Source organism: Festucalex cinctus, chromosome 16, assembly GCF_051991245.1.
Source record: "Festucalex cinctus isolate MCC-2025b chromosome 16, RoL_Fcin_1.0, whole genome shotgun sequence".
Lineage (NCBI taxonomy): Eukaryota > Metazoa > Chordata > Actinopteri > Syngnathiformes > Syngnathidae > Festucalex > Festucalex cinctus.
In genome coordinates this window covers 16,998,456-17,022,957 of record NC_135426.1, presented here as the reverse complement: position 1 = coordinate 17,022,957, position 24,502 = coordinate 16,998,456, and the positions used below count along the sequence as shown (strand labels likewise).

Here is a 24,502-nt window from a genome sequence, read left to right as displayed (position 1 = left end):
AAAACAAGTCGTGTCGGTTTTCAACAGTCACTAATAAAGTCAGACTTTCCAAGTTGCCGCAACGTGTAACTGTTGTTTTAAAACCTCGAACTCATCATTTTTTCACGAGTATGCGTGTTGCACCGTGCGCGGAAACGGCGCCGTGCCTGCAGGGGGCGCTCGCGCAACCGCGCTGCGGACGCAGGAAGCGGAAGTGCATAGCCTAGGATCGGATGCCCCGGAGAGCCCAGAAAGAAAACAACATGTTCATTCGACCGCCGTCTGGGATTTAAGAGGCTTTTTTTTGGTTCTTACGGAGTGGACCGCGACTTCCAAGCATGCAATACGCGTTGTAGTTGTTTTTTGACCGTGTGGCCGAGGTGAGCCGGTTTTGAAGGCAGCTAGCCGGCTAGCACTGATATACCTTTAACCTGAGTGGGGGATACACTGGCTGTATTCATGAAGCACCTACTGTAGCTTGTGGCATCACAGTTTTGTTTTTGTTTTTATAATTACTTTGTTAATGTAAAGCAACCTCCAACAGGAGCGCCTTGTTAGTTCGGTCTCAGCTTGACGTCGGCACGCAAACGCCAGCTTGACACCAAACGAGACGTTGATGGATCTCTTGAGCCATCAATACAATTGTGCATTTAGTTATTAAATGTGTGAATAAAGTAGAAACGGCCGATTTTGGTTCACCTAGCAGTAGACGTCCACAACCGTGTTTGCCAACATTTTTTGGGCCAAGGCGAGGACAAAATGTCATGGCACAACACCAAATGTAAATTGCACAAAAAGTGCAGGTCAGTATGTATGTACCTTAGGCCATCTAGTGGATGAACATTTAATTGTTTTGCCTGCAGCCTTTCACTATAGGTCGCTGGTGTAGATAGCTGACCAAAGGTACTTATTTGTAGTAAGTAAAATTATTTTCACACTGATTAAGTTGGACGTGCTAGCAAGGCTTTTCTTCGACATGTTCAAGTTTTAGCAACGTTCTGCACTCAGCGTCGTGACAGATGTGGACTCATGCAAACCTTAATTTTAATGACTGACTTTGAGTGTGAGCATCCTCACAAGAAGGCTGAAAGGAAAATGAGCAAGTTGTCTATGCTAGTGTTGTGAAGCCGCATAAGAAACTGACACTTGAGCAAGCAGCTCTTCACAAGTGGAACATGGACATGATGACGACGGGGACAGCAGCGCCATGAGTCTCCGCCAGCCCACCTCCACCCTTGACAGGTAACGCGACACATACACAGTGTTAGACCATGTTGCCATACCACTATTTGTACTAGTAGATGAGCTTAAGATGATGATGCATCCTGCTGGTACCAAAAAAAAGGGAGTCAAAATGAACGATGGGCTTGCTGGGGAAAGGCCAAATAATCAGAGGAAGAAAAAGAAAGATACACCCAAGCTTCTCAATCACTGCAGGGGATTTTCAAGCACCATTTCTGTCTCCTACATTGCTCATGTGAAAGCAGAGAGCTTTCCCTGACCAAAAAGGTTTCACTTGAGAAGCCAGAGAGTGGCTCAAATGCAACTTGCGGTCAAACAAATGAGCAGTTGATATCAAACACGTTGTGACGTCTGAATGCCTTCTCTCTCTTTCCCTTTGATTGGCTTCCCGCCTCCTCGCGCTTTCAGCCCCTTCGCCGCTTGGTGAGTTGTCAGCTTGTCACGCATTCCCCGCCCTCTCTTGTCCTCTCTGCTCCGCACTGCCATTTCTCACAGAGTGTCCCTCACCTCGCCGCACATCTTCATCTTAAGCCATCTCTTTGCCCTCCAATACAGGCTCAGCAGTCTGACCATCGGGGACTCGGAACGCAAGTCGTCCACCAGTCAGCAGAAGGACCCGCTGGTTGACGGCCCCAATGAGAGCGCTGGTCAGTACGACGCGATTTATTGAGGTAATGTCCCTGCTGCGTGTCCTGCTTGATGTGTGGGTGTCGCTCCGTCAGCTGCCGGTCTGGTCCAGAGATGCGTGGTGGTGCAGAAGGACCAGCTGGGTTTCGGCTTCACCGTGTGCGGAGAGCGGGTGAAGCTGGTTCAAAATGTGCGAGCAGGTGCGTCATGCCCGTCTTGTGTCGAGTACCTGAAAGTGCGGTGGGTGCAGGTACAAGTGTCTGTGCCGGGTGGAAGTTCAGATCACCTTGTGGAGTATTACTTGAGTGCAAGTAGACACATTGCATTTACTTCATTTTTGACATGAAATATACTGTATGGAAGTACACGTTTTTCTTAAAGTATAACTGGAGGAGGAAATTTAATGGAGTAAAAGTTGAAGAAATATGAATAACAAATGAAAATGCAGCGGGGGGGTCTTTTTCAAGACTGAGGTCAGCCGGTACTTGTTGATGAGACAGCGTTTCTCTGGTCCTCCTCCGCTCTTTCCTCCTCACAGGTGGCGCAGCCGTCAAGGCCGGAGTCCAGGAAGGAGACCGAATCATAAAGGTGTGCTCCCTGGTGACACAGCCAATGAAGAGGTTCGTCACTGTTTAACTTCCTCTCCATCCCTCTCCCATCCTCAGGTGAACGGTTCGCTCGTGTCCTCCATGTCCCATCAGGAGGTGGTGAAGCTCATCAAATGTGAGTCCAGATAATTAAATAAAAATGTATCAAAATCTTGGTCTTGACACCTTTTGTGTGTATCATGGTCATCTCACAGCTGGAACGTATGTAGCGCTCACACTACAAGGACCGCCCCCTTCATCGTCCTCCTTCCCCCCTGATTCCACATTCAATCGGTATGGGGAGACTCCATCCACACCACCCAGCAGCACCCCCACCCAAAGAATCACTGGACCCAAACCACTCCAGGTTAGTGGGACTCTTGGGACCTTACCACGGTTAGAATAGTTTAGCTTTTTTAAAGGGGAAGTCAACGTCAAACATTCTTTGACAATAATATGTTATATGTGATCTCACTAGTCTAAACATGACATTCTGATTGATATTAAATTTGTGGAATATGAGTTAGGAAGCAAAATCCAGTCGTTTTTATCCATCTCAGGGGGGGGCCATTTTGCCACTTGCTGTCGACTGAAGATGACATCAATGTTGCTCGAGGCTCAGGCAACCGCCAATCACAGCTCACCTGTTTTTTTTTAAGCTGAGCTGTGATTGGTTGTTACCTGAGACCCGAGCAACATTGATGTCATCTTCAGTCGACAGCAAGTGGCAAAATGGCCCCCCCCAGAGATGGATAAAAATTTTGCTGCTTAATTCATATTCCACTAACACAATATTAACCAGAATACCATAGTCAGGAATTTTTTTTTGGGGGGGGGGGGGGGGGGGGGGGGGGTTGACTTCAACTTTAAATGAGATATTTAGTTTTAATTTCATTATTTTTTAATTAGGTTAATTTTTGTTAGTTCTAGTTTTTTTTCTTAATTTATGGAGTGTTTGTTGGGTGCAAAATGAGAGAAAAAAAAGGTTATTACAATTCTCAAACGGCTGTTTGACCTTTATTCTTCTTAATAGACGTACCGGAATTGTTTTTTTTTTTTTTTTTTGTTTTTTTTAAAGTTTTTCTTATCCCTAATAACCTTGGTCCTCAGACTCCTCACCTGCCTTCAGAAGACTTGGTCATTTAATGGCACGAACAAGCAAAACGCAGTCATCAGTGTCATTTTTCACTCTTTCTTGGATGACCTGTGACTGAACACCAATACATGCTTGGCGAATAACTGTGAATGCAATTGTGATAATTCCTTTGTGTCTTTGAGGACCCCGAAGTGCAGAAGCAGGCCTCTCAGATACTCAGGAAGATGCTGCAGCAGGAAGAAATGGAGCTGCAGGTAATGCACGCATGGGGATGACATGACAGCCGGGCCGGCGTCAATCCCTGCGCTGCCATGTGCTTTGCAGGCTTTATTGGGGGAGCGGTCGCGGAACCCGTCGCCCTCTCTGGATGAGCGGATCGAAAGCGCTAAGAGGCGAGCTCATCAAGTGCGCATCAAGCTTCAGCGGGACACGGTGAGTTTGCCTGCTGCCGCCTTTGTCATGGCCGTCAATGTGTCTGGCTCTTCTCACGACAAATGTTTCACCCTTTTGTGCGCTTCCAGGAGGGATCGTCTGCAGAATGCGTCACTCGCACCGTCACGGGGGTTGAAGGTGCGTGTCCTTGTGTCACAAGACATTAAAGTAGTAACGCATGCTAAAACTCCTCCTCCTCTTTCTTGTCTTCATTCTTCCGGTAGGACGCGTGCCGCCGGACTGGAGCGAGGGTGACACGGAGGTAGGCTGCCGGTCTCCCTGCCTTGCACCTTGGCATGTTTATGACTGCTCCTCTCCCCGTCTCTCACAGGCCTTTGAGAGCCCCCGCTCATCCCCCTCATCTTCCTTCCGGAGCCTTCTCCAGCCACGGCAGAGCTCCGACACGCCCCCACTCTCTGATTCGGTGAGCACTTCCTGTTTGCTGTGATGTGATCTTCCCTCCTGCCAGACAAGAGGGTACATATCGTGTTACTATGCCTGTCGGGTCCACCGGTTTTCACATTTGAATTCGAATCCTTTGCATTTTCATCAATATTGCGATTGCGTTTGAATATGCAATTATTTTTTCAACGTTGTCATTGCAATATTGAGTGTTTGGATGATTCCCCCCCCAAAAAAACTTGTTCAAACCAAGTGCACACCATAACTGAGATGGAAGTCATGCAGAAGATTGATTAGAATTTATGTCTGCTTGAAACATGAAGCATCAAGTCTGCACAAAGACAAATCATCAATGACACTTGTGACGAATGATGTTTGAGGAAAGAAAGTCAACATTTGTCCCTCCTCCATGGAGGACATTGCAAATAAACGATTGCAAGAGCTTGTCTGATGCATTCCTTCCTCACCTCCATCATCATCATCACCATGATGGATCACTCCTGATGCGTACACATTTGACGTTGGCATGTTTGCGCGTGTGTTGGCAGAGCGGCAGGGTGCAGATTATCGGGCCCGAGGAAGAGGACGAGGATGAGGAGGACGCATACGCCTTCACTGAGGTGAGCATACGTATCAGGATACATGTGTATCGCAATCCATGTTGTATGGTGAGGTTGATGGCTGCTTTGGGCCAATGAAAGAAGCTGCTTGAGACTTGTGACAATTTGACTATGCAGATGGACGGCCCCTTCCAAGACATGGAGCTGTTGAAGTCGCGGCCCGCCCACATGAGCGTCTTCCTAAGATACATCTTCACGCAGCTGCTAGACCCCAACCCGCTGGTCAGCCGCCCGGCAATTGTGGGCCCCGCCTGGTGGCCTGGCCGTCTCTTGACCTTCTCCTTGTGCGCCGCAGCTCTTCTACCTGTCGGTGGAGGCATACCTGAGCGCCACGCCCAAGGACGCCCGCTCCCTGGCACCACAGATCTGCTCCCATTTCCTTGATCCAGACGCCGTACGTACCGTAGACTACTAGGCCTGGCTTATATGACCTTTCAAAACATTTTTTCCCATAGATAGCCCATGTCCATTTTTAGATGTTTTATTTGTATTTATTTTATTTTACCTTTATTTAACTAAGAATGTTGTTTTTGGGTTTGAATGAGTTAATTGACGAAAAGGGACTTTGATGCTGACAGCCCGACACAGTTGCTGGTCCTGCTTCTCACGTTTAAACAAAACCAGGCTCACTCAAATGTGCTCGTTTAGTTGGCAAAATGGTTACTGGGCTTCTGGCATCATTTTGTCACAGAACAAAATCAAGAGGAAAAATGTGCTGCTGAAATATAATTACACTTAAACAAAACTGAAAAGCAGTTGCTCATTGATTCTTTTGGAAGACATGATTTGGACAATCTTAATTATTGGTATGAGAAAAGCGTGTGATTCTGCTGCTGATCAGTGCAGAGGTACTTCCTAGTGGTACCAACCCAAAATCTACAAAAATCCACTCTTACATTTGATTCACCTTCTCACTTGCATCTGAAAACATTGTTGTAGCAATCCTTCAAATTTGATATTTGCTAATCAGTCGAAAGAGTGTGGCAGCCATGTTGAGTACTAAAGCCTGCATTCGATGATGTTTCAGCCCTTGAAGGTGAAAGTGCCAGAAGACTACCTCACAGATATTGGTAAGAAGACGATGATGATGTCGTCCAGTGTTGCGGCGGCACCTGCTCTCACCATTTTGTCTTTTGTCCCATTTGCAGAAAGCCGCCTCCACGCCCAGGAGGACATCCGCGGGCCGCTGTCCGAGCTGCAGCAGTGGGTGCTGCCCCATGTCCAGGACCAACTTGTGGACTACAGGTACGGCGGGCGCTCGCTGCTCCCGTCCTGCGGGCATCACCCCAGCTGGCGTGTTTTAACAGGAAAAAGCAAACGATGGGCCTGGGAGCGCTTTTTGGCGAAGGTGACCTGCTGATGCTGGACGGTGACCCGATGAAGGAGCGTCAGGCGGTGGACAAGCAGGTCACCGCCTTGTGGGAGATCCTGTAAGTGGCCGAGTCCGATGCTTGACTTTGCGGGGATTCCACTTGTTTGATTTTTACCATTTGTGACTTGGTCCCACTTCTGTTTCCTGTCCTGACGTATCCGCCGCAGGTGCAAGCACGAGGAGGACAAAAGGTAAACAAGCCAGCAGAGTCCCAAGCAATTCTTCACCCTTCATGGTCCCATCTTTTCCCAGCTCCCCGCTGGCGTCGGCCGTGCTCCTGTATCTGCGGCACGCTGGCGTCAAACTGCGAGACTCCAAGGTGTTCCCCGGCTTGAGCGCCGACAAGGACAAGTGGCTCGCCTTCCTCAAGGCAAAAAAGGTACCTGGTCTCGGCATCGGCGTGAGCTTGCACGCTGCCGCCGCTTCATAACGATGTCGTCCCCTCAGCCAAGCGGCGCTAAGAAGGACAAAGATGGCGAGGACCGAAAGAGGAATCCCATCCTCAAGTACATCGGGAAACCTCGGAGTGCATCTCAGTCGAGTGAGCACACAGGCAACACCTTTTCTTTTCTCTCATTTGCCTTATTTGCATTTTCTCATTGTGTGCTTTGTGTTGGCTTCTTTTTGCTTTGGTAGCATTCCATGTCCCGCTGTCCCCCGCTCAAGGTACTTTGTCCCCGACCTTAACCTACCTGGATGCTCATGAGCCCTTAAATCTAATTTAAAGGGATAATTTGGATTTTTATGACATGAATCTCTATTTCATCCTCACCTCTAGTGGTGTGCGATCAGCACTGACTTACCCCGAACAGCATTCTGTGACACGAGTTCTGGTCCGGTTTTGGTCGAGAGGAAAGTAGTCCGGCAAGTTGGCTGGCGTCACGGAAATAAAGCGTTTTGCTTCTAAGAACAATTTTTGTTCAAAAGAGTGATACATTTGCATCACAAATCTTTGCCTTAGAAAAAAGTTAGACTCTATTACCACCGGGCACTATTTCTGTTTGTTTGTATAACTGAATAACTGTATAAAAAATTTTAATCGTTGGACAGCACAATTTTTTATTTTTTTTTAAATAGTGAACCATAGATAAACCCCTATAAACATTTATTGGGGAATAAACTGATTTTGTAGTATATTTGAATGTAAAAAAAAAAATAATCCCATTATTCAATCACTCAATTGAATTATTTTATAGTGACATCCTGAGTTGTTATCGTGAAGGGACCAAAAAGATAAGTTATATTTGTTTTTATTGATCACAGTGTTTCCCACAGATTTGAAATCTACTTGGGTGGGTGGATTCCAGTGGGTTGGGAGGTTTGATGGGGGAGGGAGGGGTCGTCTCAGTCCCGTTACTATGTCTCCTCTAGCCTCAGGATCCACAAAGTAATATATACATTTTCTTGAAAACTTCTTGGATGGTGGCCAGTTTACTTGGGTGGCCTGCCCAAGTATTAACATGCTGTGGGAAACACTGGATCAGTTGTATGGGAATTTTATTGTTCCAAATGGGAATGGGCATCCATATGGGCGAGCCCTTAATTGACGGTGTTCACCAATCGGAAGCTGAACTCGGCTGGAATTGCTGCAAAGTTGGCCTCCCCAGCCCAACTTCCTTTTTTCTTGCTCTTCACCGCCATCTTTCACGTCTTGCGCTTTGACTTCTTCAACCTTCGACTGCAGCTTTGTGCGTGTTTGCGTTTTGCCGCGCGTGTGCACAGTGCGTCCAGGCAGCGTGAGGAACATCATCCAGCAGTTTGAGAACCACGGCGAGGCCGGGGCCGAGGACGGCGGCGACCCGCAGATGACCTCGTCCGGCAGCCAGGGCGGCGATGGCGATTACAGGTGGGACGCGAGACGCCGGCCCGCGAGTTGGGAGGATGATGTCAGTACGCCGTGTTTTGTGGTTGCAGCCCCACCGCGTCTGTGCGTCTGGCACGCAGCGAGTCTTTGAAGGCACAGGGGGAAGGTCGGCGGCGGGGCTTGGCGACGTGCGGCGAGTCCGTTCCCCGCTCTCGCAGCGACGTGGACATGGAGGATCCTGGCGATGAGAGGGATGGGGCGGGCTTCAGAATGCGGCGCGGCGCCTCGTCGGCCAGGTGGGGCGGCGTTTACTGACACTGTGGCACGTCTGGAAAGTATTGGTGGCACATGACTTTTTTATTTTTTAATTTTTTTTTTTTTTTTAATTTTCAGGTCTCTGGAGAACCCCACGCCGCCGTACACGCCGCACTCCATCCGCAGGTAACGCTTGAAGCCATCCCTCGCCACTTTTATGTCCAATATGAAGTGTCGTCGTGAGTACACACGTCCGTCCTGATATGCTCATGCAGGAGCTCCGAGTCGCTGCCAACACTGCTGCTGGACAGCGGAGCACCTGAGGAGGAGGCGTGCGAGGGTCAGAACTGGCAGGAGACGGTCCCGCATCAGCTCCTGGCCGCGCTCAGTCCGAGGGAGGTGGAGCGCCAGGCGGTCATGTATGGTGCGAGTCCAACCGCTGTCTTTGTGTGCCTATGGAAGGAATAACTTGCCAGAATAATAAACACTTTCATGGCGCGGTCGCAATCATAGAAAAATATCGCAATTAGCAATAGATTCTAATATGTTGTTGTTATTGTCAGAGCTCTTCACAACCGAGGCGTCGCATCTGCGCACGCTCCGAGTCCTGGACCAGGTCTTTTTCCAGAAGATGAGAGCCGTGCTCGCCGCCGACGAGCTGGCCTGCATCTTTCCCAACCTGCCGCAGGTCTACGAGCTGCACGGTGCGTACGCTGTGCGGCGCTAGCCGCCGGCTTCAAGGTGTGACCGTTTGCTCTTCCTCTCCACCTACAGCCAGCCTGTGCGAGGCCATGAGGAAGCGGCGAGAGGCCCTCATCGTTCACGACATCGGCGACGTCATGTTGGCGAGGGTGAGCCTGCTTGTTTGAAGAACAGCGAACACTTGATATTAGCCATTAACATACAGTGCATCTCGTGATTCTAAAAGTAACATATAGGGAAATGATGGTTTGTTGTCATGTATGGGGATGGAAATCACACACTGTCTGTTTTTGTGGTGTCATACGTCTGTATAGAAGAAAGACGGTCAAACAGCCATTTGAGAATTGGGAATTCTTAGTGATCTTGTTTTTTTGTTTTTTTTTACTTTCAATGAATATTCCATATATTTAAAAAAAGAAGTAAAAGTAATACTGAAACTAAGAACTCGGGGTGTCAGGCGATTACATTTTTTAATTGTAATTAATTTCATTGCTTCAATCGTTAACTCACAATTAATCGCAAATTTTATATCTGTACAATACATTTTTTGCAAGTTTTCATACTCTTAACATCAAAGTGGAAACAAATGTTAAACTATTAGAAATATGGCTGCATCTTTTCATCATTGATCCAACAATTTCCCAATAATTCATAAAATTAAGTTACAATTAATAAGATGTATGCACAATACTGTAAAAAACAAGTGTGATTTTGATTTGTGTTGAGGTAATTTTTCGGCCACCAGATTGCATAATTGAGTTTTTAAGATGGTGATACAGCTCAGTGCATTTTCTTTTCATATTAAGAGCTAACTAATAATCAACATGAAGTAACTTGTGAAATTCTGCACATTTTTAAAATTGTAAAATACAACGTGACCCCAGTCTCCACACACATATGCATTATTATTACATTTATTACTGCTAAATTTTGATGTGGACGTGTCTGCTGTGTTGCAAGTGGAATTCCCCCAGTACAGGCTTTCAAGTAAGGGGCGGTCATTAATTGTGCATAAAAAAAATGAGTGGCATTAAAGGAACTTTAAATTAACTCGGAATTGCCTCACTAATTTTGACATTACAACTAAGAACCAAATAAACATTTTCCAAAAACGTCTGCTCTCAAAACAAATAAAAAGTGAATTTCAAAGCCCAAATCTGAAATGCAAAACGCAAAAGTAGCACCGCCGTAGGCGAGCGATCTTCTTGTGATGGTGCTGCCGGTGTGTCCAGTTTGAGGGCAGCGCCGGCGAGGAGTTTCAGGAGCAGGTGTCGCAGTTGTGCAGGCAGCAGTCTCAGGCGCTGGAGCTCATCAAGAACAAACAACGCAAAGATGCCCGCTTCGCTCACATTGTCCAGGTACACAAACGCTTGGCCCGCCGCGATGGCCGACGTGCCGCGCTTCACCTGCCGCTCTGTCTCGCGCAGGAGTGCGAGGCCAGTCGCCACTGCCGCCGCCTGCAGCTCAGAGACCTGCTGGTGTCGGAAATGCAGAGGCTGACCAAGTACCCGCTTCTTCTGGACAACATCATCAAGCACACCGAGAGTGAGTGCGCCCCTCCGCAAGACGTGCGCTTCGCCGCTCACGCGCTTTTTCCTTCCCGTTCAAGTGGCCTCGGCCGACCTTCCCGCCCTGAAGCAAGCTCAGGCCTGTTGCCGCCGAATACTGCAGGCAGTTAACGAGGTGGTCCGGGAGACGGAACATCGCCACCACCTGAGCAAGTACCAACGCAGGCTGGATGTTGCTCCGCAATTCAAGGTGAGCATTTGACCAACGTCCCAGCCTGGCGGCGGCGCCAGCTCCCACTTTGTTTTTGCAACTGAAGTCAAACATGTTGGCAGGGTCTGGACCTGAGCACCAAAAAGATGATCCATGAGGGGCCGCTCATCTGGAAAGTCAGCAAGGACAAGCACCTCGGTCAGTAGAAAAGCAAAACAAACTCTGATCTCTGAACAAATTTTGATCATTTCCCAAATGGAGAACTATGCTTGGCAAATCAGAAACAATTGACCAAATCTGACTCGGCCGCAACTAACCATTATTTCAATCCTCCATTCATATGTCCATTTTTTTTTTTTCCATGAGTCGATGAATAGGATAGTAACAAAAAGTTTCAAATTTCAAAAGCAGGACAGCACAAAATTGAATGAATTCCTTTTCAGTTCCTGCTTTGATCTGTAACGTTAGCAAAATCGTCAAAAAGGTCGATGGCTGTTTTTCCAAAGTCAAAGCAATTATTTGATTTTGGTTGAAAACAAATCAGCGCTTTTGAGGACTCCAGAAATGTGTTGAGGAACTGAAATTTTGCAAACAATTCATCTATGATGATAATCGACTAGTTGTCAATTCATTGTTGCCTCTCTAAAGGTTTTCAAAAGGAAGTGAATTATTGTTGCTTCAATCTGTTTTTGCATCATAATCAAATTAATCTTGAGCAAGTCCAGTTGAAACCGGAACTTGTGATACTGGAAGACATTTTTTTGTATATGTTTTTCCACCCACCAGACATCCTTGTGATACTGGAAGACATTTTTTTGTATATGTTTTTCCACCCACCAGACATCCTTGTGATACTGGAAGACATTTTTTTGTATATGTTTTTCCACCCACCAGACATCCATGCGCTGCTGCTGTCCGACTGCCTGCTACTGCTGCAGCGCGGCCCCGACGAGCGTCTGTTGCTGCGTCACCCGTCGCGCTGGCTGGGCGTCGGCGTGGGAGGCGGAGACAGCCCGCTGGTCAAGTTGGACTCGCTGCTGGTGCGCTCGGTCGCAACAGGTAAGCTCGGCGCCGGCCGCGACTGCGTGCCGCCTGGTCAACACCTCCGTCTTCCTTCCGCGCACGCAGACAACAAGGCGCTCTACATCATCAGCACGGCAGAGAGGCAGATCTACGAGCTGGTGGCGGGCACGGCGTCGGAGAAAAACACGTGAGTGCTTTTGGCCCACCTCCGCAACTTTGGCTAGCTTCACACTAAAGGTCAGTTTTGCCAGTTGTTGCTTTGTGTCGGCTTAGAAAGCAGATTCAAGAAGACTTCAAATAAAATCGGCTAAAGCAGTGGGGTCAAACATACGGCCCGTGGGCCAGAATTGGCTCGTCAGGGAGTCCAATCTGGCCCGTGAAGACAGGACACAAACTTGAGTTTTCACTCAAATTAAATGTTGTAATTTTGTCCACCAGAGGTCACACTGACAACCACGTAAATAAAATGAATTTGGCTCTTACTCAGGATTTGATGCAGTTCTTATACACTCATTTTTGTTAATAAATTTCCAATTACTCTTGAATAAAATACAAAATAAATGAGAATACAGTTATCCCTCATTAATCGTGGGTTAATCTTTTACGGGCTCACTGTTCCGCGGATTTTTTGCAGTGTGTGTGTTATTTTTTTTATTTTTTTTTTATTTTATTTTTTTTAAATGTCTTTTTGTCTATGTCCGACCGGGGACATACGGGCATTCGTCTTGACAAGAACTTTCCAACGGCGTTTGTCCTGTCGCTCCACGGCATTGTATTCCGGAGATAGAAAATATATACTGTGCTGTATAACTAGTCAATTAAAAAAAAAATACTTTTAATGGACTGTAAATGAAAAAAAAATGAATGAAAAGGCATTAATAATGAACTAAAAATCATGGCAAAACGAAAAAAACATAATAAATAAAAATATATATGTACTGTGGTGTACACTGTAATAAGTAAATTTAAAAAATAAAATAATTCTATTGTTGATAAAACTGCTATAAAAATACATTCTATAATTATAAGTGATCATGCACCAGTCTCCCTCACTCTACAAATTGACTCTACCTTTAAACCTCCCCCGATATGGCGTTTTAACATCTCATTACTGAAAGACGTAGAGTTTGATAAAATTATTAGAAGGGAGTGGGCAGATTTTTTGGAAATAAATGACTCTCCAAATATATCTCCATCTCTTCTCTGGGAAGCAGGGAAAGCGGTAATTAGAGGGAAAATTATATCATATTCAACTTATAAAAAGAAACAGGATCAAAAATTAGAAAAATACCTGGAAGATAAAATTAAACAACTAACGGATGAATATGTATTAAACCCAAATAATCAAATATGGATAGAACTACAGAATATAAAAATACAGTTAGATAACATGTTATCTAAAAAGACAGAGTTTATAATACAACAGTTGAGATATAATAATTTTGAACATAATAATAAATCAGGTAAATTCCTGGCAAATCAACTTCAACGGAATCGGGAAAAATCTCTTATAACGGCTATTAAAGATATAAATGGTGAATGCACACAATCACCAGAAGAAATTAACCATATTTTTTATAACTATTATCGAAATCTATACACAGAAATTAATAGACCTAACCCTGAATATATTGAGGAATTCCTAAACAGCTTAAATATACCTCAGTTATCTATTGAACATAAAGATATTCTCGATACCCCGCTTACTATAGATGAGTTGTATCGTGCTTTAGACAGTATGCCTAATGGCAGAGCACCTGGTCCAGACGGCTTTCCGGCTATATTTTTTAAACATTTCTGGTTAATGTTTGCTCCATTATTTCTAAGAGTAGTAACTGAAATTAAAAGTAAAGGTGATATACGTCAAGATATGAATATAGCAGCAATTAAACTTTTATTAAAGCCAGAAAAAGACCCTACCCTCCCGTCAAGTTACCGACCGATATCACTAATTAATACCGATATTAAAATTATCGCTAAGGCCTTGGCATCTCGATTAGAGACGGTAATCTCGACAATTATTCATAGTGATCAAACAGGTTTTATTAAAGGTCGTCATTCTACTAATAATATTAGGAGACTCTTTAACTTGATTAGTATGTCACAGCGGCATGATAAAAAGGCAGTTGTTATTTCGCTGGATGCAGAAAAAGCATTCGATAAAGTTAACTGGTCCTTCCTCTTTGCTGTCTTAAATAAATTCGGCTTCGGGGAGTCATTCATTCAATGGGTCTCAATATTATATGATTCTCCTAAAGCTACAGTTACTACTAATGGGATTACATCACAGAGTTTTACTTTACAAAGGGGAACAAGACAAGGGTGCCCAATTTCTCCTTTATTATTTGCTATATTTATTGAGCCGCTTGCATTAGCTATACGTCAGGATAGACGGATCCAAGGAATCCACTCCGGGACAATAGAACATAAAATTAATCTATATGCCGATGATATATTACTCTATTTAGAAGAACCTGCTATTTCGCTAGGGGAAGCATTTAAATTAATAACTAAATTCTCTCACTTATCAGATTACTCTATTAACTGGACAAAATCAACATTATTACCTATTACAGAAAATTCATGGAATCCTACAAGTCAGGATCCACACTACTCCTTTCCTACAGGTAATTTAAAATACTTAGGTGTTAAAATTTCACCTAAGTTAACTGAATTAACTTCTTTAAATTTTTCACCATTATTGGATAGTATCCGTAGTGACCTGGAACGCTGGAATAATCTTCCGATCTCTTTAATAGGACGGATAGCTACTATAAAAATGAAAGTTTTACCAAAGATTAATTATTTATTTTCAATGATTCCATTTAAACCTACGTCTAACTGGTTCCAATCGCTGGACTCTGCTATCATAAAATTCTATTGGAATAAAAAAAAAGCCAAAATTAGTCTATCTACTCTTCAGGAAAGTAAATCTAAAGGAGGTTTAGAGGCACCAAACTTTATGTACTATTATCTAGCTAATCAACTACAATATCTTGTGCTATGGACACAACCCAACAGAGATACTAACTGTTGGTTGGAATTGGAGCAGAAGGATTGTAATAATCTTAGACTGTCAGATTTACTCTTTATTACAAAATCAATAAGACGACATAATTGTTTTAAAAACCCAATGATAGCCGCCACCCTGACTGCCTGGTGGAAGGCATTAGAAATTACAAACTCCCAATTGGCGCCCTGTGGGCTCTCTCCCATTTGGCATAACCCCGACTTTCAACTTAATAATCAGTCGTTCCATTTAAGCCTATGGGAGCAGAAAGGAATTACACACCTTCATCATCTTTTCTCAGATAATAAGTTTATATCATATACAAACTTGGTCCAGAAATATGAAATAAAAAAGGGAAATTTCTTACATTATCTGCAAGTTAAAAATATGGTTAAGAAACAAATCCCAACACTTCAAGATACGCTCCAACTGCCTGTCTTAGCTAAAGATATTATAAAGCTTTCTCCAACAACAATAAAGAAAATATCAAAAATATATAAGTTATTTTTATACACAAATAAAACGTATTTACCGACTTTAAAATGGGAAAAAGACTTGTCTATAGTTCCGGAACCAGACTTTTGGACCCAAATCTGTGAAAATGTATTTAAAATGACCAAACAGACAAATTTGCAACTTATCCAATATAAGATACTTCATAGAACATATATTACACAATATATGATGAAAAAAATGGGACTCTCTGACTCCGACATTTGTCTCCAGTGCTCACAAAACACTGCCGATACTTATCTTCATGCTTTATGGTCATGTACTCCAGTGCTGCATTTCTGGACTAAAATCTTGGAAAAGCTCGCTGATATATTAAACTGTAGGCTTCCTTTATCTCCAAGACTGTGTTTACTAGGTGACTTAACAATAACTGAGCGACCATGTAAACAATCTCAATCTATATTTATAGCCCTTACTATTGCTAAAAAAATAATCCTTGTCAATTGGAAAAATAAACAATCTCTAAATATCGACCACTGGTTAAACTTACTAATAAATTATATCTCAATGGAAAAAATCTCTGCCTTAAATAAAAATCAAGTATCAAGATTTAAACAAATATGGTCTATGTACATAGAATATTTTAATCTCAATTTGGCAACTTAATCCTGCCAAGATTCTGCCTGTTAACGAGAGCCACCACATCGTTACAACTTCTGTTTTCGCTGCTCCTGTATTTGGTATTTTGTATCTGATTGTTTTTATTTTTATATAGTCAGGAACCTAGTTGCTGCTAGTGGGCTCGAGCATACCACACTATACGACACTATACTCAATAACTCCTTAAGATCTATTTCTAGTGGGCACTAAGCATCAACACTTGGTGTTACTGCATGCTAATTAGTCAATTTTCTTGACGCCGTCCCCTGTGGTCGGGCGGGGGTGGTTCTGCCCCCCCCCCCCCCCCCCCCGTTGTCTGCTCGGTGGCGGTTGCGTCTTGGCCGCTCCCTGGGCCCCCTGTGGGGTGCGGTGTTGGGGTGCTTCCCCTGGTGCCCGGGGCGGTGCCGTCCCGGCGCGGTCCGCTGCTCCGTGCCCGGCGGCGCGGTTCGGGGTGGGTGGGCCTCCGGTGTGCCCCGTGGTTCCCTCTCCCCTCCCCCTTCCTCCCCCCCGTCGCCTCTCCCTCCTCGCCTCCTCCCGCCCATCCTCCTCTGCCTCCCGGTCCCTTTTCCCTTGTCGCCCTCCCTCCTCCTCTCCCCCCCCGCCTCCTGCCCTGCAGCCGCCCTTTCGCCTTCTTGTCGTCTTCTCCCCGCTTCCCCCGCCCCCCCCCCCCCCTTCCCTGTCTGCCCTGCGGCCCCTCCCCCTCCCTCTCCCTGGGCCTGGGGCTCCCTCCCCGGCCCGGGCGTCGGGCTCCGGGGGCCGGGCGAGGGTTTGGGGCCTGCCCCGCTCCGGTATAACTCCTGGTGCCCCGGGCGGGCCCCGGTGGCTGGTGGGCTGTCCGGTAGCCCTGCTGCGCTGGCTGTCCGCCCATTGTGGTGCCGGGTGGACGAGGTGGGGGGCGGCGGGGGGTGGGGGTGCTGGGGGGCGGGCGTGCCACCTACACCCGCCGGGTTGGGTGAGGCCCCGCTGGTCGCTCCTCTTACTCACTTCACTAGCTTGCACTATACACTTTGTAAATATACACATAGGGCACACAACACATTTCTTGGTGGGGTGGGGAAGGGTGGAAACACCGTCTTCACCCTTCAACTCCCCTCCAATTTTAATGCACCTCACGTCCAAGGGGAGGGGTGAGTTGGGGCGGGGAGCCATCAGAGGGGATGGACTGCAGTGCCTGGCAGCGCTGTGGTCCCCCCCATTTGTGTCCCTGCCCCACCACTTTGTCCCTCCATTCCCTTTTTTAATGCACCACACATATACATATTCATTTTTTGGGGGGGGATACGGGTGTGTCGGAGTAGGGGAAATTTTTTCCCTCTGCTCCGACTCACCTGCTCCCAATTTTAATGCACCACACGCACACACTTGTATATACACTGGGTGGGGCCACATTCACGGTGTAAGGGTAGAGCTCGCCAGTCGGCGAGCTGGCGGACTCAGTAACAGGGTTAGGTGTCACTTGTACTCTGGCGTGACGACCGGGGCCTCTCCCCACCGGGCTCGGTGTTCTGGTGTCCCGCCTTCTCCCCTGGTGCTTCCTCCTCTGCTTCCCCCCTCCCGCCGCGGTGCAAATCTCGCGCGGCTGGAGGTGGGGTGGGCACATCTTCCCTCTCTGCGCTGCTGCCCGGTGCCGGTTTCCGGGGGGGGGTGGGGGGTTCTCGCGGGGGGCCGGGTTCGCGGGGGGGGGGGTGGCGGCCGTCGGGGGGGGGGCGGCTTGTTTGGGGGGGGGGTGGAGGTATGGGTGGGTGGGGGGTTGGGTGCTGGGGGTCGGGGTGTGTTCGGGGGTTTGGGGGTCGGGGGTGGTGGGGCCTGGGTCGTGGTGGATGGCGGGTTTGGGTGGGGTGCGGGGGGGTCGTGGGGGGATGGGGGCTGGGGACCGGTGGGGCGCTGTGGGGGCCCGCTGGGCCTCGTTCTGCGGCCTTGGGCTCGGGGGTGTGGGCCGGGGCTGGGGCGGGGGTGTTCCGGGTATCTGGGTCGGCTCGCTGACCGGTGTCCGCTCGGGTGGCTTGGGGGTGGCCTTGGTGCTGCCGCGGCCTGGGGATTCCGGGGGGGGTGGGGGGGGGGGGGGGGGGTGCTCGCTTTGCTGGACCGCGGTTGACGGCTTCTCTCTTTGGTGGTGGTCCTTATGCATGCCAGATCCGTCGCACCAGCATCTACTGAAACTCAACAGAAGTACCCTCTCCCTCCCACAGCCCCTTGAATCAGTTGGTGCTGGTGTCTGTGGTTCTCACTTTTCTTTATCTATCCTTCCCTCCTTCCTCTCTTTAGTTTTTCCTCTGGTCACTTGAGATCTTAATTTATTAGAAGTATGAGGTTTCTGGGGTTGGCATAAGACTCCGGTTTTGTAACCACGCAGGAGGGGTCTTGTTGGTGCTGGACTTCACTTTGATGGATTGGATGTACTGGCTTCTATTGATCTCACTCTGCCTTATCGATCCTTCCCTCCTTCCTCTCTTTAGTTTTTCCTCTGGGCTCTTGAGATCTCGCTAAATTTGCTGGAATTTAGAGGCTTCCGGGGTTGGCGTAAGACTTTGATTTTGTAATCATGGGGAAGGCAGGAAGTGTTTGGTCGGTGCTGGATGTCACTTTGATTTACCTTTCTTTTCTCTTTATTTCTTTTTTTTCTGACCTTTTCTCTGGTCTCCTGACCATTTAAATCTCACGACTCTGGCAAGATTCTGAAGTACCTGGTTAAGGCGAAGGGTAATGGGATATTTATAAGGTTTTAGGTGAATGAATGAGTATAAATTTATACGTATTTGCACGCACGCACGCAAACGCACGCAAACGCACACACGCAAACGCACGCACGCACGCAAACGCACGCACGCAAACGCACGCACACATACACACACACCAAAAAAAAAAAAAAAAAAAAAAAAAAAAAAAAAAAAAAAGGAAAAGAGCAATGATGACAAGACGTTGAATCGGTAAGACTACCGAATGAACAATTCTGAGCTCTTCAAAAAAAAAAAAAAAAAAAAAAAAAAAAAAAAAAAAAAAGTAAATTTAAAAAAAACATACTTTTAATGTAAAAAAAAATGAATGTCAATGGAAAAAAAGAACATGTATGGTGAAGGAAAAAAATATGTATAATAATGTAAAAATCATACCAAAACAAAAAAAACATTAATAATAAATGAAAAAATATATACTTTGCTGTATACTGTAATAAGTAAATAAAAAAACCCCATATTTTTAATGGAAAAAATAAATGTAAATGAAAAAAGAACATATGATGACTGAAAAAGCATTTAAAATAAAGTAAAAATCATACCAAAATAAAAGAAACATAAAATACAAAAAAATTATATAAATAAAAATAAAAAATTACGCGGATTTCCATTATTGCAGGTAGTTTTTGGACCATAACGCCCATAATAAATGAGGGAACACTGTATTTTCAGTATGTATGTGTAATGCACCAAAAAAAAAAAAAAGGAAATATTTTTGACGTGTTATTTACAGCTGATTAGGCCACGAACATACTGGTCTGGCCCACTTGAGATCAAATGTGGGTGAAAGTGGCCCCTCAATTAAAATGAGTTTGACACCTCAGGTAAAAGCAAATACTTGTCTGAGCTTGAAATACTTCCTGTTTTCACTCATCTTTGAAATGGATAGTCAAGCATAGTAGTATGGCACCATCTCTTGGCCAACAGTGGAATTGCAGCCAAAATAAGTGGCTTACAGGAGTTTGTGTTTCAGGTGGAAGGACTTTCTGGAAAAGAGCATGGCCTCTGCGGCCAGCCCACCCCCGGCCAATCGCGGCTCAGCAGCCGGGCCGTAAGTACATGTCCCGGCTCCAAGCTTTTACATACGCTTTATCAGTCGCGAGGCCTAAAAGTCTTTATTTCCCAACTCCCAGTCTGGGCTCTGCATCCCCGGTGGAAGCCGCAGGCCCCGCCTACGCAGGTACGGTGCCCCACCCCTTTCCTTTTTGAGGCCGCAGCGCACATTTCCCATTGCGTTTGACTTGATTACCTGCAGAAAATCCTGGCGGAGCGCAGGCCCACGTGGCGGACATCTCTGCGGCTTGCCACCAAGCAGGAGTGTCGAACAGCCACGGAGACCACGCGGAAGGCCTGGCGGAAGCGGCATTGCGCGACGGTAAGCAGCCAAAAGTCAAAGTCGTTCTCCCACAAACTGATTGTGGCCACTTTTGCCTTTCTCATCACATTTTTGATTTCCTTTTGGGTTTTCTTTTTGAAATTCACTTCATTTGAAGGAGAGCACATTTGTTACTTTGAGTTAATTTGGATTTTTTTGGAAAATGTTTGCTTTATGAGTTTTTTTATTTGTTGAATGTAAAAAAAAAAAATCCATAGAAATCAGTTCCTCAGGACTGTTTCACATTGCTTCTTCTCTACAATCATAGAAAAAGAAAATCAACCCTGAAAATATTTGCACTTTAGTTTTCAAAGGCAGTCATTTTTATTTGATTTTGGTAAGGAAAGTTTTTTTTTTAATTGGACTTTCTTAATTATTTATTATTTATTTATTAGTGCAAACATCTCAGCTTATTTTCAGTAGACCATCCAACATCTGACTCCATATTAGCATGTGTAATACTGTGACCTGAATCAAATCAACATACAAACACAACCAAATACTTCACAACACAATTTACAACATAGTTCAATTTTTTAAGAGAATAGTAGTGTCTTCTAAACTAAAAAGGTGCAAAGTGACAAAAAGAGTTTTATTTCTGAAAATATAGTAAAGATATGAATATAACATTTTGGCCTTATCTTAAGATTGTGATACATCTCATTCACTGCCAGCCATTTTAGAAAATTTCCAAATTTTCAACACCGACATAATGTTATGTTCAATAATTATATATAAACCGAATCTATCAAATGACAGAATAGACTCCCTCCTTTCTGCATGAAAAAAGCAGGTAAAGAAAAACAAACATGTTGTGCCGAAAATGTGCAAATTATTCATCAAGTCATCCGGCTTTTCTCTTTGTTGTCAGTGGAAAGACTGCGTCAGCTCTTCTTCGTGGACGCGGCTGAGGACGGCTGGGGCCTCACCCTCCGAGACTCGCCCCATGAAAGCGCACGCGACAACTGGCAAGCTGGTCAGGTGCTACCAAAAGGTAAGCCCAAACCCGTCTTTTTCCTCCCCTTTTCTCACGCTTCTCTCACAGGGGCGGTGGCAGCCTCTTCTTACTCCGTCCCTGATGATGTCACGACGGTGTCCGAGCGGTCGTCGGCGAGCCGGGCCGTCCCACGCGGTAATAATAACCCCTGGTGACGATGTCGTTGGCGAGGCAAGCAGCTCGCCTGATTGGTTGTTTTACTCCACGGGCAGGAAACGTCTTCTACCTGGCCCCGCCCACCCAGCCGGACGAGAGCACCACGGAGGGGCGGGAAGAGGAGGCGTGGCAGAGTCACGTGATCCAAAATGTGGAGGAGGTGTTCCGCACCATCGAGAACTTGACCGGCAAGCTGCGTCAGCTCAAGGTCAGTTCGTCGGCTGACATTTTGTCGGATGGCCATGCGGGAATTTTCCACTTTTCGCCTGTCAAACGGTCAACTTTTTGCTTTGATCTTTATAACAAAGGTTCAAGTGTGGTTAAGTGTGCTTGCTTCAACCTGTTTGATTCCCGTACCAGTTATAATTGACCCTAAAAGTACACGTGTATTTAAGCAAATGCATGACTTTCTGACAAAAGTCTGTTTAGTGCTAAGGCAAATGCATGCTAACTAGCATCAATACTGCAATGATGACACTTAAAACACACAAACAGTGCCAAAACACTACGACGGCGTATTAGGGCCGCATATATATTTTTTAGAGGATTGGGGCAATATTCCGAGGAAAAAAAAACTGGCAGAGTTTATAAAGTGGCAAATTTGCCGGAAAAAAACTCAGAAACTTACGAGAAATACATGTAACGTACTACTCGGATGTTTCTGCCAATACTTTTCAGTCGGATTTTGAAATAATGAGATAGTAATTGCTTTAGTAGAGATAAACCATATCATGTTAAGCATTCACACTTTGAAGCGAGTTTTTTTTCCGAAATATTAGCCACCGCACACAAAAAATAAATATATACGTGGCCATATTGCCCCAAAAATTATACTTGGCCCAAATACGTTGTCGTAAAACACTAAGCATGTGCAAAGACCCATATTATGAGCAATATCCTCCTGACTACCAGCAATTCAAATTTGTCCTCTGTAGTGGACATTTTTAAACTTGAATATCTCCCACCCAGTGCATATGATTGAATTAACTCCTTTTGTGCTCTATAGAGGACATTCGGAGCTTTACAATGATACCAAATGTGTTGGGGTGGGGCTTTGCTACTTTTGATTGCATCATAAAAGAAAATGGCTTCCCTCAGTGCAAGCACTTTTTAGGGAAGAGGAAAAGTGTATAATACTTTTTATTGAACAAATTTAGGCTTTAAATGTTGTTACCATGTGTTCTATAAGACTCTTAATAACACATTAAAGTATTGTTTGAATTACTTTAACTGTATTTAAGCCTAGCATTTAAGTTTAAAAAAAATGTCCTCTGTAGTGGACACATCATAGCTTAAAAATACAAAAAAAAAAAAAAATTTTAATTTCTTTTGCAGTATTCCAGTTACTTCACAAAGATTGGGGAATATCAAAATAAACATGATTGGGCAAATTTTTTTTTCCTGGTAGTCAGGAGGATATTACTGCAGCTTAGTTACAACAGTCATATTTGGTCAGCAAAATTGCCATAAATGGACATGATTTAATATGCTGCCACCTGGTGGCCAAGGCTCAAACACCAGAAGGAGCAGCGCAATTAACTAGTCGACATCATACCCTAAACATCATTAGGGAGTGTTGTGTCAGGTTTATCATTAGTGAAGTTGATAAATCAATTTGACTGTACAAGCCCTACTAACAAAATTGTTGCTAGATTTCAAGGACAAAAAAAACAGCATGGTCACAGAAATAACTAGAATGTGACAAAAGTCATAAAAATTGAATGCAAATTCACCAATGAAAATCAAAAACTCTCTGCTTCACTTCATCTGGTCCATGTTTAGTACGTTACACCGTGTTCTCTGTCTGCAGGACATGGAGGGGGAACATCACAAACTGCTGACGTCGCTCCGAGAGCAGTCGGCCTGTCGGGAGGAGGAAGACTGCGGCTCGGCGGACGGTGAGCGTGCCACACGCGGTCTCTCTCTTTTTTTTTTTTTTTTTTTTGTGGTCACCTTTTCACATTTGCCTTTCCTCCCTGACACTTGTTTTTGTCCGTCCCGCAGGCAAGGAAGCGAGTCCCGACCGTCCCAGGATTCAGTCCACTGGATTGTAAGAGCCACTGGAAGCACCATGAGAGTGACCTCCCATCAGCCAGCACTTTAGCCGAAATGCAGATCCCCCTCCCCCGGAAGCGCTGGTGGGTCAGTGGGCTGGAGCAAAAATAATTTGCAATAAGTGATTATTTTGCGTCGTTTAGTAAGAAAGCGCACAGCTACTGTACATACGGGACATACGGGAACGGCCACGCTAATTCAATCAATCACAATATGAAGGCGATTAGTTGTCCGCTGCCACACCAGAAAGAAAAGTTCGAGCAGGATCAGTTTCACGTTAGAAGATAAGAAGTTGAATGTTTGACCTCTGGTTCAGCTCACTGGCTGAGTGCTTTTAGGATATTACGAGCTACGTTAACTATGCTAAATCCAGTAAGGTCAAGTATTTGAAAAGGAAATAATGGGTTCATTGGTTGCAGAACTTAAAAGTTTTTTCTTTTTCTTTTCCCCCCGCCTCTGGTGTGGCAAAAGGGGCTTCCAGGCTCCTCCCACCACCTTTTAGTTTTGGCCTAATATTGGCGACTTTTCCCAAGTCTAAGTCGTCACATCAGATCAAGTTTCTATCTCATGATAGTTTGATTTTATTTTCAAAAAAAATATTTTCATAGGATGACCACTTTTTTTTTTCTCGACTTCCTTCTCAAAGAGGTCACTTTTTTCATTCCTGTGGCATTCAAGGTTACCCGTCGGTAGCAACGTTTCTATGGGGTTAGGTTTGAGGGAGGGGGACCCGAAAGTTTGAGAACCCCTGCCACTACTGACTCATTCACTTAGCTTAGCATCAGGATGTAGCGGGAAAGCAGCAGTGCTAAGTAAGCTATGCTAATCTTTCTAGCTGCTGCTAGTAGTCATCACATTAAGAAAAAAAAAAGTAAATTTTTGCTTATTGTTGTGTTGTGGAATTGCAAAGAAAAGCCACACTGTCGGCCGCTAAGTTCCACTTTCTGGCGGACGGACGCTACCAAAGTTGAAACGTCCGCCCAGTGTGCCGATGACTGCAAATGATACATGATTCTACCTCTGTGGCCACATGCCGGCACTCTGGTGTAGTCTTGTTATGTGTTGCACAAAGTCCCTCTACTGTAAGTTGTCATGTTTCTTGTGTTGGTCACATTAAAATCACACAATCGACATGTGTTTTTGTTGATAGAAAACCGTCTGTTTATTTCCTACCTGTGTCTACTTGGTAGTACAGTCTAATTCT

The 24,502-nt window shown here is 45.3% G+C and overlaps 1 protein-coding gene across 6 annotated transcripts; it reads left to right on the top strand.

Annotated features, from left to right (window-relative positions):
* Positions 1-152: 152 nt before the first annotated feature.
* arhgef11 (Rho guanine nucleotide exchange factor (GEF) 11) lies at positions 153-24,431 on the top strand. 6 transcript variants are annotated; one of them, XM_077499688.1, is made up of 42 exons: positions 153-1,221; positions 1,630-1,644; positions 1,777-1,868; positions 1,944-2,048; positions 2,387-2,436; positions 2,514-2,571; positions 2,651-2,802; positions 3,714-3,785; positions 3,856-3,963; positions 4,053-4,101; positions 4,188-4,225; positions 4,295-4,387; positions 4,914-4,985; positions 5,103-5,207; positions 5,281-5,379; positions 6,013-6,055; positions 6,134-6,230; positions 6,293-6,415; positions 6,525-6,548; positions 6,610-6,736; positions 6,805-6,898; positions 6,994-7,023; positions 8,089-8,203; positions 8,272-8,457; positions 8,555-8,602; positions 8,692-8,840; positions 8,980-9,120; positions 9,191-9,267; positions 10,351-10,476; positions 10,546-10,663; positions 10,728-10,876; positions 10,960-11,035; positions 11,732-11,896; positions 11,966-12,047; positions 19,689-19,766; positions 19,849-19,895; positions 19,971-20,090; positions 20,962-21,084; positions 21,136-21,222; positions 21,300-21,451; positions 23,054-23,141; positions 23,248-24,431. In XM_077499688.1, exons 1-42 carry the CDS (start codon positions 1,187-1,189, stop codon positions 23,295-23,297), a joined length of 3,858 nt encoding a protein of 1,285 aa, XP_077355814.1. In that variant the 5' UTR covers positions 153-1,186; the 3' UTR covers positions 23,298-24,431. The 6 variants fall into 6 exon arrangements, with proteins under 6 accessions (XP_077355814.1, XP_077355813.1, XP_077355816.1 ...); XM_077499687.1 differs by having other exon boundaries at positions 8,080-8,203; XM_077499690.1 differs by lacking the exon at positions 1,630-1,644 and having other exon boundaries at positions 8,080-8,203.
* Positions 24,432-24,502: the final 71 nt, after the last annotated feature.

Excerpts from the sequence above, each read along its gene's own strand:
- arhgef11 (XM_077499687.1), top strand. The coding sequence starts at position 1,187 with ATGAGTCTCCGCCAGCCCACCTCCACCCTTGACAG. Across the intron at positions 2,803-3,713 it reads CTGGACCCAAACCACTCCAG|GACCCCGAAGTGCAGAAGCA; the intron begins GTTAGTGGGACT and ends TGTGTCTTTGAG. Across the intron at positions 4,226-4,294 it reads GGAGCGAGGGTGACACGGAG|GCCTTTGAGAGCCCCCGCTC; the intron begins GTAGGCTGCCGG and ends CGTCTCTCACAG.